This window comes from Pteropus medius, unplaced genomic scaffold, assembly GCF_902729225.1.
Source record: "Pteropus medius unplaced genomic scaffold, Ma_sr-lr_union100, whole genome shotgun sequence".
Taxonomy (NCBI): domain Eukaryota; kingdom Metazoa; phylum Chordata; class Mammalia; order Chiroptera; family Pteropodidae; genus Pteropus; species Pteropus medius.
In genome coordinates this window covers 19,747,769-19,766,538 of record NW_024340696.1, presented here as the reverse complement: position 1 = coordinate 19,766,538, position 18,770 = coordinate 19,747,769, and the positions used below count along the sequence as shown (strand labels likewise).

General features: G+C 36.4%; 1 protein-coding gene and 1 pseudogene across 2 annotated transcripts in view; one reads left to right on the top strand and one right to left on the bottom strand.

Moving 5' to 3' along the window:
• Nucleotides 1–18,770, bottom strand: part of CSTPP1 (centriolar satellite-associated tubulin polyglutamylase complex regulator 1) — a 142,456-nt gene that overhangs the window by 99,357 nt on the left and 24,329 nt on the right. For both annotated transcript variants that reach the window (XM_039868972.1, XM_039868963.1), the window contains exon 2: nucleotides 14,981–15,083. In XM_039868972.1, the coding sequence (XP_039724906.1) occupies nucleotides 14,981–15,083 (103 nt within the window). The remainder of the gene's footprint in view (nucleotides 1–14,980; nucleotides 15,084–18,770) is intronic.
• Nucleotides 15,990–16,108, top strand: LOC120609528 (uncharacterized; annotated as a pseudogene).

Below are 18,770 nucleotides of genomic sequence, written 5' to 3'. Positions count from 1 at the left end.
AGTCTAGAAATCTCCACAGCTAGATCATCATGCTCCCTAGGTACAGTCCCTATTTTTCACATTACTAAATGTGACAGTATTGCCAAACTTTTTGTCATTGCATAATAAGGGTGTTCTTACCTCCAGTTTCCCATAACATTTTCCTCATTCTCTTTTAGGCCTTCATTGATAGACTCCTTGAAGCCCTTCAGACTTTCACTAATAGTCTCCTCAAGGTCCTGGTTTCTGCCTGCTGCCTGGTCTTAAACCAGTGACACTTGTTTTAAGTTTTGTTACTGCAGCACCTTACTCACAGTAACAAATTTTGTTCCAGTCATCTAATGATGCATAACAAACTACACCAAACTTAGTGGCATAAAAAAATAACAATTTTATTATGCTCATGGATTCAGTAGGTCAGGAATTATACAGAGTGAAGCCAAGATGGCTTGCCTCTACTTCATAATATGTAGAACCTGAACTAGAAGACTCGAATGGCTGGGGTTAACTCAAATGGTTGAGGGTGGAATCATCTGGAGCTTCTTCACTCACACGTCAGGCAGCTAGACTGGGATGGCCTGAAATCAGGCTTGTGGCTGAGCTTCTTACAGCATGGCATCTGGTTAGTAAGAGGGGGTAGGTTGTCCTAAGGGAATGTCTGAAAAGTGAGTTCCCAGAGACCAAGATGGCCTTTTGTGACCTAGCCTTGAAAGTCACACAGTTTTATTTCTATCATATTTACACTTAATGGGAGGGGATATAGACCCTGCTTTAAAGGTGGGAGTATGTCAAAGAATACAGTATCCTGTTTTAAAACCACTACACCAAAAACAAGGAAGAAAGAAGACAGGGAATCCTAAGGTTAATGGTGAAAGTCTGGAGATCGGATCACTAGATAACTGCTATATAGCAGGCACGGGGATAAAATAATATAAAGCAGATCAGAAGATTCTGGGAGAGACTTCTTTAAGAAGACAAAACTGAGAGAGAATGAATACATACAAAAATGAATGTACTTGCTTCAGTCAGAGTCCTGGCAATTAATGGATAATTCATTTTAAAAGGGTAGTTGAAGAAAGTTTTAAAAAGAGAATACTTCCAGAGGGGTGAACAAGGTTAAGGGAAAATGGATTTCCTTAGGGCTAGCAAGAGCCAGCATCTGTTTTTACCCCTACACCTGAAGAGACAAGTGGAGGAAGTAGTTTCTTTAATCTACAAAGAGTAGGGACCATTCAACATAGCTGTCACCTTCAGTAGAGGAACAGAACCAACCCCACTCACAGCAAACTGGGAGTGACAGAAACAAGAGAATATATACCCCAGTCTAACTCTCTTTCCTCTTGCCCTTCAATCTCCTGCCAATACCTCCAAACCGGCTTTCACCCAAAAGGAAGCCACAGGGCAAGAGAATCTATGGATTAGAGTCCATACAGATCAGCCCTCCAGAGTAGAGAAATGTGGAGAGTAGATCTGCAGGGACAAAAGGAAAATAAATAGCACAGTACTAAAGGGAAATTTATTCAATTGTGTAGAGTTTGAAGATAAATTGGTGATAAGTTTATAGGAAATTAGCCAAAAAGGAAAATAAAAAAGGCAGTCCCAGGGTGAGAAGGTTGTGCAATGTAGTTCAATGTCAACAGTGTTTATATAGTTATAAAATATACACAATGAATATTGATATAACCAAAATCTTGATTTAAATATATTAGGAAATCGGGGGCTAAGTAAGAGTAATATGTGTGGTAAAATGTGTTAAAGGGAATTAGATTTACCTCTTAGTGCGAAGTCAATACATAATGCTTGATATTGAAAAAAATCAAGAAGTGGCCACCTTCCCTGACTCCTCAAACTTAATTAAGATATCCTTCCTCTGGACATTTTATTCTTAGCACTTTAAACCTCTAGTTAAAAAAAAACAAAAACAAAAGCAAAACCTCTAGTTAGTTCAAATCACAAGTAATTTAATTACTGGCTAATTTGACTATGAGTATCTCAAGGTAGGGACCATGCCTTATTAATTGTTGTTTCCCCAGCACCTGTCATTAATGCAGGCATATAAGGGATATGTAAGAAATGTTTCCTAAATTGAATGATCTCAGGTTTTCTACCCAATAACACAGGGTAGAAAACTTGTATGACCAAACTATCTTTCTGAGCCCTCACTTACATATCTTCCTGAGCTCTATTACCTCACTGTTGTAGAATGAATATTTGTGTCTTCCTCAAAATCCACATGTTGAGACCTAATCTCCAATGTAGGAGTAGCTGTAGGTGGGGCCTTTGGAAGATGATTAGGTCATGAGTGCAGAGCCCTCCTGAATGGGATTGGTGCCTTTCTAAAGAAGGCCCAGTAGGAGAGCCCTTACCTCTTTTACTATGTGAGTATATAGTGAAAAGACACTCATCTATGAACCAGGAAGCAGATCTTAACTGACACAGAATCCTCCAGAGCCTTATCTTAAACTTCTAGCCTACAGAATCGTGAAAAATTTCTGTTGTGTATAAGCCACCTAATCTTTAAGAGTTTGTTATAGCAGCTTAAACAGACTAAAGCACTGATCACAGACCCTGTCATTCTTTAAATACACCAAGCTTCTGTGCCCTTGCTCATGCTGTTCTCTTGGCTAGAGATGCCTTCCCTGCTGAATTTCCATTCTCTATTATTCATCTTCTAAGGACCACTTGAAGTACTACCTCTATTTATGAAGCTTTCCTCAAAATTTATAGGTCAGAATAAATCTCTTCTTTCACTTATCCCAAAACATGTTGCCTGAAATTCTACTTGGCACGTATTTAATTGCATCTTAATAATTATGTTGTTATGCATACATCTGATTTCCTCCCTGAGTACATAGGTTTCTCAAGTTCAGTTGGCTTATTCATCTTATACCCTCCACTAGCATGGTGTCTAGCATATAGTAGGTCTACAAACATTGCAGAACGTGTTTTCTGGTATGTAAACTGCCATTATTTCTGTCTCTCATAAGAATGACAGTGAACTCCTTGAGGACCATGTCTGGCATAGTGATTGGCATATAGTAGGTGCTTAACGGATAGTTATTAAATTTTAAAAAATTTAAAGAAGACGAGGTAGTGAATTTTTTTCTTAGCCTTTATAAGGGTACTGTTTTTGCCCTTCTTATCTCAACAGAATTGAGCCTTCCACAAACTGGCCGTATCCTAATTATATATTTCCTGTTTGTTCCTTTTCAACATGTACTAGTCTTCTACAAGTCAAGTTAGACTCCTTTAAGACCTCTTAAAGTGTATATTTTGTACTATAAGTGTATATTTTCTACTTCTGCTGATATAATCCACTAGAATGAAAGTTCCAAAATACTTCCTCTTACAATAAAAATAGCCTAGGTAACCTAGACCAACTCTCTTGGCTGAGAAAAACTAAATGAATTATTAAAAGCATCTGTTTGAAGTTATCAGTGAGCTACCAAGGCAAATGAAGAATGACAAGGCCAAGTTATAAGAGGAGGAAAAACCCACAGAGGTGAGCCCAGCATGTGGGGCCTCTTTTCTCCATGGGCAAGAATTCTGAATACAAGGGTCCACGTGTTAAATTCTAAGGATCTACAAATTTGTGGATGTAAAAATTAAATCTCTAGTTTTATTAACTTCGAACTGGAATTTAGTATGTCCTTCAATTATGAATGTAAACATAGAATTAGCAGTACCTGTGATTATTTTTCAGTAATAGTAACCTCTGATATTTTATCATATTAAAGTGATTCCAGATATCTCATAATATCATTAATATTCATCTCCACTTCAAAAATAAGGTATTATTACACCCACTAGTAGTTCCAAGGGCCTCTGCCAGTCATGAAAGAGGCAGCTGCTGATAAAATGAGCAAGTAATAGTTTTGAATTAAAGTTAAATTTCTGAATTTTCAAATGATTCCTGAGACTTGGTGGTCAAAAAACTGGAGTTCAGGACCCACCCAGGCTAAAGTCAGGGACTCTGTTAAATCTTGAAGGTTCTGATTGGCACTCTGTAAAGCTACAACTAGAAACATATCAGCCCTCCCTGATACTTAAGCCTAGCTTCAAATGATTTCGACTCTTAATTGAATTGAGGTAATCCAGGATCACTACTGCACAGGCCATCTGCCAGAAGCAAATGTAAATCCTCTCTGAAGAAAGATAACATTACTCTAAGCCTCACATTATCTTTATAATTTTTCAAATACACTGTAAACAGACAACTAAAGGGCGGAAGTATTCTATAAGACAATGGAGTAAAAAACCAAGAGAGAGAATAGATAATAGACACTGACCCACAGGGAATTCAGACAATTAATCGTGGACTTTTTAATAATTATACTTTACTATGTTCAAGCAAATGAAAGATAAGAGCTAATAAAGAAACGATTAAAAAAGAACTGAATGGCAATTCTTGAACTAAAAATATAATAACTGGAAAAGGCTATACATATTGTATGATTCCAACTATACGACATCCTGGAAAACGCAAAACTATGAAGACAGTAAAACATAAGTGGTCGCCTGAGGTTGGGGGGAGGATAAACAGGCAGAGCATAGAGAATTTTTAGATCAGTGAAAGTACTCTGTACGATACTATAATGATGAGTATATGTCATTATACATTTGTCCAAACCCACAGAATGTTCATCAAGAGTGAACCCTAAGGTAAACTATGGACTTTAGGTGATAATGATGTGTCAGTGAAGGTTCATCAGTTGTCACAAATGTACCACTCTGGTAGGGGATGTTGGTAATGAAGGAGGCTGTGCATGTTTGCGGGGTCAAGGGGAATCTGGGAAATCTTTACCTTCCTCTCAATTTTGCTGTGAACCTAAAACTACTTTAAAAAAATAAAGTCTCTAAAAAATAAACAAAGCACATTTAAACTGAATTAAGGTTTTCACAATATAATATGGGAATAACCTATATAGAAAATAAAGCTAATTAAAATCTTTGCTGCTGGGAATAAAAAAGAATAAAGAATGAAGCACTGTGGGGGGCAAGACTAAGAGAAATAATAAGAAACACTAGTAAAGAGATTCTAAGGTTTCTTCAAACTTTCTGATAGTTTCCTCAGAGTGCAATTTCTTCTTTTCCTTCTTCTATATTTACAACAGACTGATTAAAAGTACCATAGTAAGGTACAAAACAAAAACAAAACAATATTGGAATTAGGAATTCAGTAGATGGGTTTAATAGCAAATTAGACATAAATGAAAAGAGAATTACTGAACTGGAAAATAGGTTTAAAATTTCCAAAAATCCCCAATAAACTTAATTTTTAAAATGTTAAATAAAAAAAATCCAGAATGAAGCATAAAAGACAAAATGATGAAAAATGCAAAAAATGTGATAAGAGACAGAGAGGATATCATGAAAAGTTCTAAAGTTTATGTAATTGGAATCCCAGGAGTAAAAATAGCAGAACAGAAGTAAAACTGAAAAGCTAAAAATTGAAAACTTTCCAAAACTGATAAAAGGTATCAATTTTCAGGTTCAAGAAGCACTAAGTACTCCAAACAGTTTAAATATAAAGAATAGCAAAGTAGGCATTATAGTAAAACTACCAAAAACCAAAGACCAAGAAGAAATATCCAAAAATAGCTAGAGATAAAGGACAGATTATTTTCAAAGATGTAAGAACAAGACTGATGGCTGACTTCTCACCAGAAACAGTGAAAACTAGAAGATAATGGCATGGTGTATTCAAAGTGCTAGAAGAAAATAACAGCCAATCTAGAATTTATACAAGAAAAAACTGACCTTCAAAATTAAAGGTGGATATTCAAATAAGGTTTATAGTTAATAGTTTTCAACTAACAAGTTTCTGATTTTCGTATTTCTATTAGGGTTATAGATGATAACATCAGTGAAAACAGGGTGAAAGGGATATGTAAACTGTCTATTATTTTTGCAACTTTTCTGTAAGTCTAAAATTATTACGAGAGGAAAAAAAATGAAATATAGTTTCAGAATGGAAGCTCAGTGAAGGATAGGATATCTAGTCTGTTTTGTTTACTGCTGTATCCTCTGTTGTCTAGAACATTAACACATAGGCAACTCGGTGAATATTTGTTGAGCAAATAAACAACAGTAGCAGCAGCTATCATGCATTCAACACTGAGTATATCTTAGGTAGAATGCTAAGTACTTGACATTCACTATCTCATTTAATCCTTCTAACAATCATGGAACATAGAATTTTATATTTTATATGTATAAAATATAAAAAATATAAACTATAAAAAATATATTTATATTTTATATATAACTCTCTCTATTTTATAGATGAGGCTAAGCGACTTGCCCCAGATCATATACAAATAAGTATCAGGTCCTCAAACACAGATCTGACTCCAAAGTCTGTGTTCTTAACCACTATGTTAGTGTTTTCATGTCACATAAAAATACTTTTCTTTTTTGATTATCCTACTCACCCTTCCAGGTTGCATTAGTCAGCATTTTCCAGAAAAACACAACCAATATATATATATATATATATATATATATATATATATATATATATATATATATACCAAATATTCTGGAGCTGGAGTTAGTGCCATTATATACAACATTGCTCATATATATATATATATATATATATATATATATATATATATATATATATATATGATTTAACTTATGTGACCATGGAATTGGCTCATGTGATTATAGAGACCAAGAAATCTCATGATCTTCAATTTGGAGAACCAAGAAAGTTGTGGCATAATTCAATCCAAATCTGAAGCCCTAAGAGCCAAAGGAGCCAATGGTTTAAGTCTTGGTCCTAGTCCAAAAGCCCAAGAATGGGAGTGAGGGTGGCTAATGGCATAAATTCTAGTCTAAGATTCAAGGCCCAAGAACCAGGAGTGATGATGTTTCAGGGCAGGAGAAAATGACTGTCCCAGGTCAAGCAAAAAGAGCAAATTCACTCGTCCTCCACCTTTTCATTCTAGTCAGGCCCTCAACAGCCTGATGCTGCCCATCCACACTGGTGAGGGCAATCTTCTTTACTTAATCCGCCAATTCGAATGACAATCTCTTCTGAAAACACCCTCACAGACACACCCAGAAATGTTTTACCAGCTATCTGGGCACACATTTGCCTGGTCAAGTTGGCACACATACACAGGTCAAGACAAACCACTCTTGACCACTGATGCTTTATTTAACTACTCTAGTACCCATATTTCTCCTTACTCTCAGAGCACAAGTTAATGCCATTATATAAGGTCTTAAATTGTTCTCTAATTGTTTGTTAATCAATAAGCATTATCTCCTAAACCAGATTATATCCCCTTATAAACAAGTGACTGTATCTTATATTCTTACTGATATAGGCCACATCTGAAGCTCTGTAACGATAATTGATTTTGTGGTAAAGGGATGAAGAAAAATATTTAGTTGGAAAAACCATGTAAGAAACAGGGTTTGGGGATGCTTTAGAGATCAGGCCTGTATTGTTTAGGATTCTAAACATTAAATTTGGCTCAGAAAAATGCAACATTAAAAAGGTGGTTTTTCCATAAAATTTTCTATAATTTGGACATAGTCATATAGTTCTCTTGGTTAAACCCCCTTGAGAGGGCATATATATTGCATAGAAGGTGAAGTATGAGAGTGTGCAGATGAACAATTATCCCCACACATGTAAACTACAGCTTGTGTGGTGTAAATATACTCTCTCTGCATGGAACTGCCTGTGTAACATTCTCTCTTTGGGCTCTGTGGTTTCTCAATACATTCCAACTATTTGGAGGCTGGAGCTTGGCTCGGCAAGCACAGATAAACAGCTTCCTGGAGCAGGCTGCCAGTGTGAGAAGCAATGACCTCAGCAGAGAATGTCTGCTTTTCATTACCCTGAGCACATCACTGTACCAATAGAGCTAAGAGTATGAACAATACAAGTTAGCTAGACTTAACTGGCTCAGGTCTCCCATTACACCTTGAATTTTTTTTAATGTTGGCGACCAGAAGAAAGAGGGTTCAGACAGGAAGTGAGGAAATGGCTTATAGGTGGGGAAAAAAAAGACAGAAAAGCTTTCTTAGGCTACTTTCTGAATGCACTGAATAATGAGTAAAGTGGCTAACACTAAATAGCTAATAGTCATGCAGGAAATCATCAAATGCTTTTAATCTAAAAAAAAGTATTAAAAATGCCAGGTAAGCAAAAGATATTACAGAAAATGAGACTAAACAGTCCTCAAGGAGAGGAAAACAATCACTTTCTAAGAGATCCATGAAGTAGGTAAGCAAAAATCCCAGAAAGTTGGAGCTGAAAGGAAATAAAGCATAATGAAAACGAATTATATCTAGCGAGACATTTTGCACGTCATTTCATTTAATTTGTGCAGCGCTATGAGATGCGTATTATCATCCCTAGCAATGATCTTGACTTGGAAAATATAAGAACATTAGCAAAGACCTTTGTTGTTAATGTTATTTAATGACAGAGGGATGAATTCAAGACTGCTTGTATGGCCGCCCTGGAAACAGTATCTCCCACTGTTACAGCCCTAGAACTCAGCAATCCTGGATCGACATGTCCTAAAATAAATTTACATGCTCATGACATTTTCTGATAAGATAATTTCCACTGTGCTGGTCAGAACTGCATCTGATAGTTGAAGAAAGGAATCACAGTTATGGCCTTAGACAGGAAATTAGTTGAACATGACCCTCTTGAGGGATCCTGAGAAACAATTTGTTTTGTGGGGAAGTCATTGACTGTAAAGATGCACCTGCCATGGGGCTGGAAGCTGAGAGACAGACAAACATCTTAGCAAATCATAATAACAGAGAGAAGCTTCATTTGACTTTCATTTCACTTTCTCAGGGAAGAAGAACCTTTGTGTGGCTGCCAAAATCCTAACTGTCCCTCCTTCTTCCCCTCTATTCCCTCCACCCCCAGCCCAGTTCATTAAAACCTTCTGGTTAAAGGTGCCAGATTGTGTCATTCTTTCCTGCTCTTGTGCCAGGCCTGTGCCGCCAGCGCCACAGATCTAGCGTTCTGAGCAAATCATGGAAGAAATTAAAAGCACTGATGAATTTACATTGTTCTACTGTTGATGAAGTTTCTTAACTTCTGATGAGCTTTTTACACTACTAATAGCACTAATATGTTAATTCGGGTTTGTATATGTCTACTTGATTGCCAGAGGAGTACTCAGGGAATTGTCAGAGTGGTGGTATGAGAAGGAACAGCAGGACTTGGATTGGACCAAGTAAAGATTCTTTATATTATTTATAGATTAAAATAAATCAAGTAATTTCTCTAAGGGAAAATATTTTAGTGTGGAGAATTAGACCTACATTTTATATTAGCTAGCTGTAAAAGCAGCGCCCATGAAAACAGAAATAATATCACTGGGTCTTGAGAATACTTCAGCCAAGGATGGAGTTCCTACATTTCCTTATTGAACAGTTTCACAACAGCTAAATTTCTCTTCACTTGTAGAAAGAAGGGGGTGGAGAAGTAAAGTCTTTCTTGACAGGGAGAATCTGGGCCCAATTACTACTTCTATAACCTTTGACTCTGACTTCTAAATGAGTCAGGGGACCAGTGGGCTGTGAAATGGCTTCCTCAGTTACCAGGTCAAGTGCTGCTGGATGGTTTCCTGTAATCAAAACATGAAGGGACCTGAAGAAGAGAGATGGATTCTAAGCAAATAAGCAGCTTCTTATATCCTCAATGAACCTGGATTTTTAAGTTTCAAAATAGATTTGGGTGACTAAACTCACCACTAGGTTTCCTTGGAGTCCTTTTGCTGTCGTACCACTGGTAATAAAGAAAAGAACCAAAATGCTTTATAGATTTCACAAATGATGGCTTAATAGAAGTGCCTGGGCCACTAACAGTGGGGATAGGATTGCTAATTTAGCTCAAGGCTAAATCTATTCCTGGCAATTATCTGAGTCTATGAGAATCCAGATGCTGACAATGAGAAATGGGTAATTTTCTGTTACAATGTGTCAACTCCAGCTAAGAACGGAACTATGGAAAAAAGATGGGGTGGGGGGACAGGGAGAAGCAGAACCCCTTTTGAAGAAGCCTATAATAGGATTAGTCACCATTGCTTCAGCATACCACATTTTGGCTCAATTTGACAACAATAAGTAGAGAAACATGAAGCAGAAATGGCCCAGAAAAGTCTCAAGTCCATCTCTCACTCAAAGCTATGAGCCTGGAAATCAGTGAAGCCCTGATTTATTCTGACGTGTTTCTTGTTGCTCCAAATCTCCACTCCTCAGTTACTATAGGCACAAGAAGAACCCAAAACAACATTACTTAAATGCTAGATGGTAGATAATCCTTAAAAAATTTGCCAAATTTAGAAATGAAAGTTTACGCCCTGATTGTTGTAGATTACTTAAGAGAGAAGTAGGTCATGTTTTCATAGGGCTTATAGCACCTGTTCGAAAAAAGAATAATACATATTTTATAATTATGGACTGTTTCCATTAGAGTTACATTTCAAGTGATTTAAGAATGTACACTATTGGAAGCTCCCTTTTTCTCCAAGAGTGAATTAATAAAGTTCACGTTTCATGGATTTATTCTAATCAAAACATAAAAAAGAAGTTTGATGCTGGTACCTTTTACAAGAATATATTAAAAAAGGGATACAACTTCCCAACCAAATTCTAATGATTAATATGTATTAGAATAGACTTTTCTAAAAACTGAAAGAGTTCTACTCCATATTTATATTATATATTTGAAACAAATAATTTTTCTGACTATTTTATTACTTTTACTTATATATGAGCAGTATATGAGGGAAACCAATTGCCTGTAAGGTGGCTTTCTGTGACCACCACCTATAAAGGGTATTCCATCCTGAGTAGCAGCAAGTAAAATCAAATTTTTGGATACAGAAAGCACAGGAAATAAAGGTGGACAAAGAGAAGGTGAGTACCTAAGCTGAGATAACTCAGTAGATCTCTGACGGGATGAACCAATCATTCCATCGGATAAGCCTTCAAATGCCTTCTGTTCCAGGAGGTCTCCCTGGCCATCCTAGATATCATATTACCTTAGTTATTTCCTTGTTATTTATCTCATTATAGTTATGAGCTGTGTAACCTTGGGAATGTTACTTTTGTGTGCCTGAATTTCCTAATGTGTAAAATGAAAATAATACTACTACCCCACCTCACAGTACTGTGAACTTAAATGAGATAATACATGTCATATGCTTAGAACAGTGCCTAGCATATAGCAAGTATTTATTAACTATTAGCTATTGTCATCATCAGTTTACTTGCTTATTGACCATCTCCCTCACTAAACCTTTAGGTCTATCAGGGTAATTTCTTTGTTTGCTTTGTTCATGACTATATTCCTATTGCCTAGTACACAGAGGCACATAGTAGGGGCTCAAAAATAATTCCTGAATAAATGCTGTCTTTTATTCTCACATATCCTTAAAATAAACTTCCACTGACGAAGGTAATTTGTGTACTTGTAACCAAAACAGTCATCAAGAAAACTTCCCTAGGAAGCTAAAATTATCATTTAAAAAAACAAAAACAGAAATAAAAGCAAGACACTTGATCATAAGAAAGGGCTCTCCTGGGCCCACCAACCAAGACCACAGAGTATGATTCTTTTCTATATTAGTATGTGAAGGTCAAGCTCCCTGATGCCACAGTGTTATAACCATCAATTTAGCCTATAAAGAATGGTTCCCAATTCTGATAGGAATTCTCAGATTTCAGTCTGTTTTTCTCTTGTTATTATTTTCCAATGTCTTAAAAAAACTATATTTCTCATTTTATCTTCACCACAAAACCTGGTCACACTCTGCTGTGGTTTCTAAGTTACAGCTACTGTAGCCTCATTTTCTTGGATGGACTTCTTCAGAGGTCCTGACCCAGTGCTGACACTTGGTCTATTCTTAGAGTGGCACCTCGACATATTAATTCCTTTTACCTTCCACTGGTTGAAAGACAACATTCAGAGGTAGAGGTTGCATACGACATAAAAGAAAGTCCTCAGGGATTTAGAATCCTTCTTTCGACAGTGTCCGGAGGAATACGATCTAAAGAGCTCACAGTTTTGCAGACATATATGCACAGTACAGTTCAGCTACTCATGTTTTACAGCTTATCCACATTTGCTGGAACAATCATGGATTTGTTAGAAAACACCAACAACCAAGGAGTGACAGCACAGGTGAGAAGCCAAGCAGACCCAGAGGAGAAAATCAGCAGAAAAGCCTTCCAAAAACAATTTCAAAGAGTACTTTTACCATCGTTTAAAGGTAAATCCATTCTTACATGTATGAGAATCAAAAGTTGTGAAATTGAAACAGAGATGGAAGTGCAGAGTTAATGTATTTTTTTAAAAAAAATGCTTCCTATTGTTTAGAACCAGCTCCAACTGTATCTCCCCAAAGGTCAGTACTAAACATTTAAATGGCAATGAATCGAAGTCACCAGATAAGGCTATGTGATAAACTTTGTGAAGTTCAGTTCATAAGAGAAAATTCAAAGAATGTAAAAAGTATAGCTAGAAAAGACCTCAAAGTATTATCTGGTTAGGCCTGCAGCAACATTAGGCAGTATAGTGACTTGGAGACAGCAGAGAGCACCGCTTTTGTAATACTACAGACAAGGCCTGATTCCTAACTCTGCCACCTATTAGCCCAAGAACTTAAAGAAGCTATTTTAACCTTCCTGAATCTCAGTTTCCTCATCTACAAAATAGAGATAATTATAGTACCTATGTCAAAGAATTATAGTGGCTGAGACAGTATGAGTTTAATTTTTAAAAGTTTATTATAAAATATAATTACATTTTTATCATCATGTAAGACTTTATTATACCCATTTTATAGATAAGGTAATTGAAGCCCAGAAATTTACTCAAGATTACAGAGGGAGGACTTACAAGAATAAGAATCTCTTCTTCTTGGGGCAGTACTCTTTTTACTTCATTGTTTCTATGAATCAGTACAAAATGGAGGCCTGAGAAAGAAGGCTTTTCACTAGAGAAATAAAATTCACAATCAAAGTAAAATCAGTGGCTCCTGCTATTCAGGTCTTGTCTACAAAATACTACTTCCCATTCCATCATACATCCACATCTTTCAAGTCTTTTTTTTTTTTTTTTAAGGGTTTTAGAGCCTCAATGCTAGTTCACTTCTCAAAATAACTTGCCTCAGGCCAACATGGTATCTTAGAGTAATAGAAGGGTTAGTTATGTGCCATTCACATATATGGCATATTTTTTAGTTTCCTGAGAACAAGAAACAGATCACTTGGCAACTAGATTTCTATCAAGGCTGTGGAAAATTTTAAGTTTTTTTTCATCAGTGTACTGGTAGATAAAAGTTCTGGTCAAAGGCATTCTGAAACAGTTATGAGCCTTACCACTGACTCTCTAGAGTTCAATATCAGTTACACAGACCAGTGGGGTTCATTTTTGAGTGCTACACACATGGCAGACAGCTTCTTAAATGGCAGAATATAAAGCTTTATCAAAAAAAGTCAACAAAAAAGAGAACAAGAGATATTCTTTATTATCAACAAGGTTGAGCATAAGAGTATAGTATTGCAATAATTTAAAATAGAGATACAACTGTAGATTTGACAAACATTTACCTAACATCTATTATATACTAAGCACTGTGTCAGGCACTGGGAATACAAAGATGAAAAAGTAATGAATCCTACCCTCAAGGAGCCAATGGAATAGAGAAAAGACTTATAAAGGAGATGGGTGTAGGGAGGTAGGAAGTAAAACGAAAAGAGCCAGGAAGAAGCATTGCCCCCGAAGAATCATATTTCACTTGGCAAGAAGACTCAAGAGTGTTAGTACAGATTAGATGGCCTAGAAACTTAACCCCTAGGCTTGTCAGTTCTGTAAAAGCAAACAAGGCTATTCAATTTGTCTTTATTCCCTGCCCACCTTATTTGCTTCAGCCCACACCAGGAGAACAAGTAGGATTCTTTTCTCTACTTCATCCTCTTTTAGAACACTGGAAGAAGGGACAAGCTCTCCTTCTCTGTTTTTCCCAGAAACTTGAAATTTTAATTCATAGAAATCTAGATTTTATTTGCAAGCCCTATTGCTCAGCAAAAGAGTTAAGGAGAGTCGAGAATTCCACTAAGAGAAACCCAAGTTTAGGCCATTAGAATACCTGTCTGATCTCCGAGGAACCTCTGGAGAATAGAAAGAAACAAAATCTGTTTTCAAGGAGGATGGACTTGAGTTCATGATTTACCTTCAACAGAAGCCTGTAAGAGGCTACTCATCCATTCTTATTATGCTCCTAATAAACTAGAACAAAAGGAAAGAGAATCCAAATGATTATATAAATATGTAATGGCATGTCAGTAATAAAAATAATGCTCTGCATTTCTTTAGCGAATCCTTTCACGAAGGCCGAGGTGTTTTAAAGTGATTATCTGATTCAGCCTAAAAACAGTTCCATGATGTTAAAAAAGTAGTAACCATTTTGACTTTTACACACCCCAAGTACGCTTTACAAAGAAGTATAACCCTTGAAAGATATATCCTATGAACATGTCCTGCCTCTAGAAATACTTTTAAATCACAAATGGTTGATATCAGATGCTGCAGAATGAAAACTACAGAGAAATATCATCCTAAACATTTAAATGAAAAAGAGCTGGCCGTGAAAAACACAGGCTAAAGGTACACTGATTAAAGGAAATCAGAGTGAATATTTTGAATAATATAGAAAGTTAAAAATTATAAGAGGGACCTACAGAAACAGATCTCATAGATCAAACAAGTAGTTGTTGAGCTTCTGTAATCATGACCATTCATGAGACTTATTACTGGACAAAACTAGCTGCTCCAAAGGCATGTTCCAAAACATGCTTAGGCAGCTCTGGACCAAACTACCAAAACTAAGCATTCACTGCCACTACACAGTTAGCATTGTTCTGCTCTATTCTTCATGTACCTTGCCTGATCCCAACTGTCTCCTCTGGGTTCACTCTATTGGCAAAACATTTATATACTTACTATTCAGTGAAGAACCTGGCAATGCCATATTGGCTAATATCTTCCTTATTCTCTAGCAGCTGGCACACTGCATCCTCCATGTACGTAAGGACGTGTCGCTGAGCTGCAAAAAAGGAAAAAAAAGAGAGAGAGAGAAAAAAAAAAGTGAGAGATAGACAAAAATAAAAAAATAAAAAATAAAAGTCCTCCCAACCCTAGTAGGAAGCCATGAAAGTCAATCAAGGTGTTGGCTCTACCCTCGGAAGTGGACTGGAACAGGCCAACCAAACTTGCTAGCCCTAACGGAGCTATATTTCCAAAGGGCACAATGGAAGATGATGTACAATGTGACCTACTGCCATCTGATTGGCTGTCAGTATTAACATGGACCCTTCACTCTTCATTTCAGTGATAAGGGTGAGCTGAAGATGAGCACCGTTAAGCAAATATGCCTTAAGTTCTTTTCTTCCACCCTCTTCCACTTCTGCATGAAGAAACTTATCCCAGGGAAGAGTGATTCCATTTGTAAAGCATAAATGATCTGACTGCAAAGAAAACTCAACTCTTTAATTTAAAAAAAAATCACTGAAAAGTTTAAGGACCATGAAAATTTCAGTATTGGTGTTATAAGTTATTAACCTTGGAAAATAATAAGACTATGAAATCTGTGTAGCTTGATTATCAGAAATTATGTTTTCTGCATTTGTTGTGACTGGTAAATGTGTGAATTAATTATGGGTTTATAAGAAAGAATGTGAGTAGCAGAATTAGGTAGAACTGAGTTTGAATCATAGCTCTGTCTTTGGTAACTTAATCTTGGATAGTTATTTAATTTGTACCTCTTTTCTTCTTTATCAAGTATGGAAAGAAACATAATTTAACTCTTTCTCAAAATATGGTCAATCAATTTGTTGATCTGAATCACCTAAGATATCTTTCTTGTTAAATGAAAATTTATAATCTGGCACCATCCCAGACTTAATGACAAATTTCTAACTGGAGGCCAGTAATCTTTAAAAGTACCCATGGTGTCTATAGCCATGCTATCCTGAACAAACCCAATCTCATCTGATCTCGGAAGCTAAGCATGGTCAGGCTTGGTTAGTACTTGGATGGGAGACCACCTAGGAAGACCAGGTGCTGTAGGTGTAAAAAATAAAAATTGTAAGCTGACAACGTCCTTACAATCTGTGAGGTCAACCAAGAGTTGCCTTGCCTAAAAAAAATAAAAATAAAAGTACCCATGGTGGTGCTTCTGCATCCTAAAATTTAAGAATCACTGGTTAAGAACTTGAATTTTGGAATTCAGAGAGACCTGAGTTCCATTTTCAGCCCTACCAATTCCTGGCTGTGTGACCTTGAGCAAATTACTCTCCAAGCCTATTGCCTTATTATAAAATGTGGATAATAATATATTCACTGTTTGGAATCATAATATTATATGTACCTACATCATAGGGTTATAAGAATTAAGTAAGGTAATGCATGTAAAACACCACAGTGCCTATCTTGCTTGATAATATATTTTCTTAAAAGCCTACCTCAAAGGGTTACTGAAGTAAACAACATACTCCATAGCCAGCACTCAACAAATGCTTGTTCCTTCTGCCTGAATTTTATCTTTAGGTATGACAATGTATCTTGGCACATTTCACATAGAAACATCCAATTTAGTGTTTCCCTTTACCATTCGAAAACAATTTTAAAAAGAACAAAAAAACCACAACTTTCTTTTGGAGAGTGAGAAAAAAAAACCCTAAAATGATGAATATCTTGACAAAAAGCAATTCCATGAAGTTATTGCCAAGATGTACATTTGTCTCTTTCACAGTTTTATTCCTCAAGAAAATATGGAGAAATTACCTTCAATTAATAAAAACGACCTAAAATTAATAAAAATGAGTGTTTCCAAAAACTATTCCTGAAGTCCTGGTGGTCCAGTAAAACTTATAAAACAAATAAGTTTATCTACCCAAGCCTTACTCAAGAGAGTCTTCATTTGACTATGGTGACCTAAGGTTCCACCACATTTGCACCAGCCTAAAGTCCAGATGAACGAGGTTTACATTCCATTACGTATTCTATTGAGTGCTTCCCAAAGCTAACAACCATCAATCAATCACTGCAAACGTTCCCCAGCCTCCCAGCCCCCAAAAGGTGTGAAGACAAAATCAGTATTTCATCAACAGTTCTTCCAACTGGAAAACTATTTCTCTAAGAAATGGCCAAACTGAGTGAAGCTGTGAGATAATATCTGCCAATTTTTGGTACTGATTGTTTTACAATTAAGTATATATTAAATTGGGAGGAGAAACAGCCAAACTAAATTAATATCAGCTACATTTTCACCTCTGCATTCTCCTTCCCTTCTTCCATCCACTTATTCTGATCTTACGAAAGAAAAAAAAAAGATTTCTTCTTTGGGCTACATTGGCTTTTATGACTTAGATCTACTTAAGGCTAATACAAGATTTTTTTTAATGGTAGGAATGAAAGAGCTCTATCATACTTAGAAACAAATCCTGCTACTTCTCCTCCCTAGCTCCAAGTACTAAAAGTCAATATGCAGGCCCTTCAAGGGAGAAATGTTTTCAGAGCAATTAAAATCAAGGTACTTTTGTCCTCCTAGAAAGAAAAGAGGAATTTTCTTGAAAACAGACTAAAAAAGGGGGGGAAGGGAGAAAAGAAAGACAAAGGATTATATCTATTTAATATTCATCTACCAATCAGATGTTTAGAGTTTAATATTACATATAATAATGATAATAACAGCTACCAATTTCGACCACCTGTGCAACTTATTGAACAACAATGTGCCAGATACTGTGCTGTTTCACATGCATTATTTTATTTGTCTTCACAATAATCCTATGGTAGGTATTTTGATTACTTCCATTTTACAACTGAGATTTATAAATTTAAAGAAACTTGCTCAAGATCACACATCTGGTAAAACAGAAGCCAAGATTCAAACCAAAGTTTGTCTCATACCAAGAATCCATGCTCTTAACACTGTACCATATTGCCTCATCAGGGACACTTCATAATCAGTTTTGGAAGTAAATATGACCTTTATTTTACACACAGCACAAAGGCAAGTGTGTATGTTGATAGCAAAACCACCTGAGAGATGTGGTCCATTTGTGTCTATGTGAATTCATAGTTTTGGGGGGGAGGGTTCTCTCCCCACCTGCATAGGTATGCATGCCAATCAGCATTTGTATGAAGTTAGAACTTGTCCTCAAATTTTGAAGTTTTTTACAAAGAACCACTCCACCACAAAGTATTCACCCTACTCATCCCTAGTTCGCAAAGTGGAAACAGAAAGCCTGGTGCTCTTTTCATCTGTGAGAGAAGGGAAGAAGCTAAGAAGATCCAGGAGAAGCAGAAAAAGTTTCCTCCCTGCGGAGAATTTCACACAAGCCAGCACGAAGAGCTCTAATTGCTGCTCTCTGGCGGCTTCCTTCACCTGCAGCTCTTATCAGTCCAATGTTCCCTCTGTGGTTAAGTGCACCACCCAACCCTGGAAAATCCTTGCAGTTTATCAAACTTCAATGGGACAGAAGTTCAAAGCTCTTGCCTGGCAATAAAACATGGAGAGTTTCGTTTTATATTATTTTTTAAATGCAAAGGAATAGGCTTTAATTTATGTGAATGATTAAAGAATAAAAACTGCACACCTGCACCCCTGGAGGGCAAAGATATCTGGGCACCTTAGCTGCCCTCTTAAAAAAGGAAAAACATTTCAGATTGGTTTTTCTCTTCTGCTTTGCTTCAACTTCCACTAGACCAGGATTAAGTATGTTTTGTA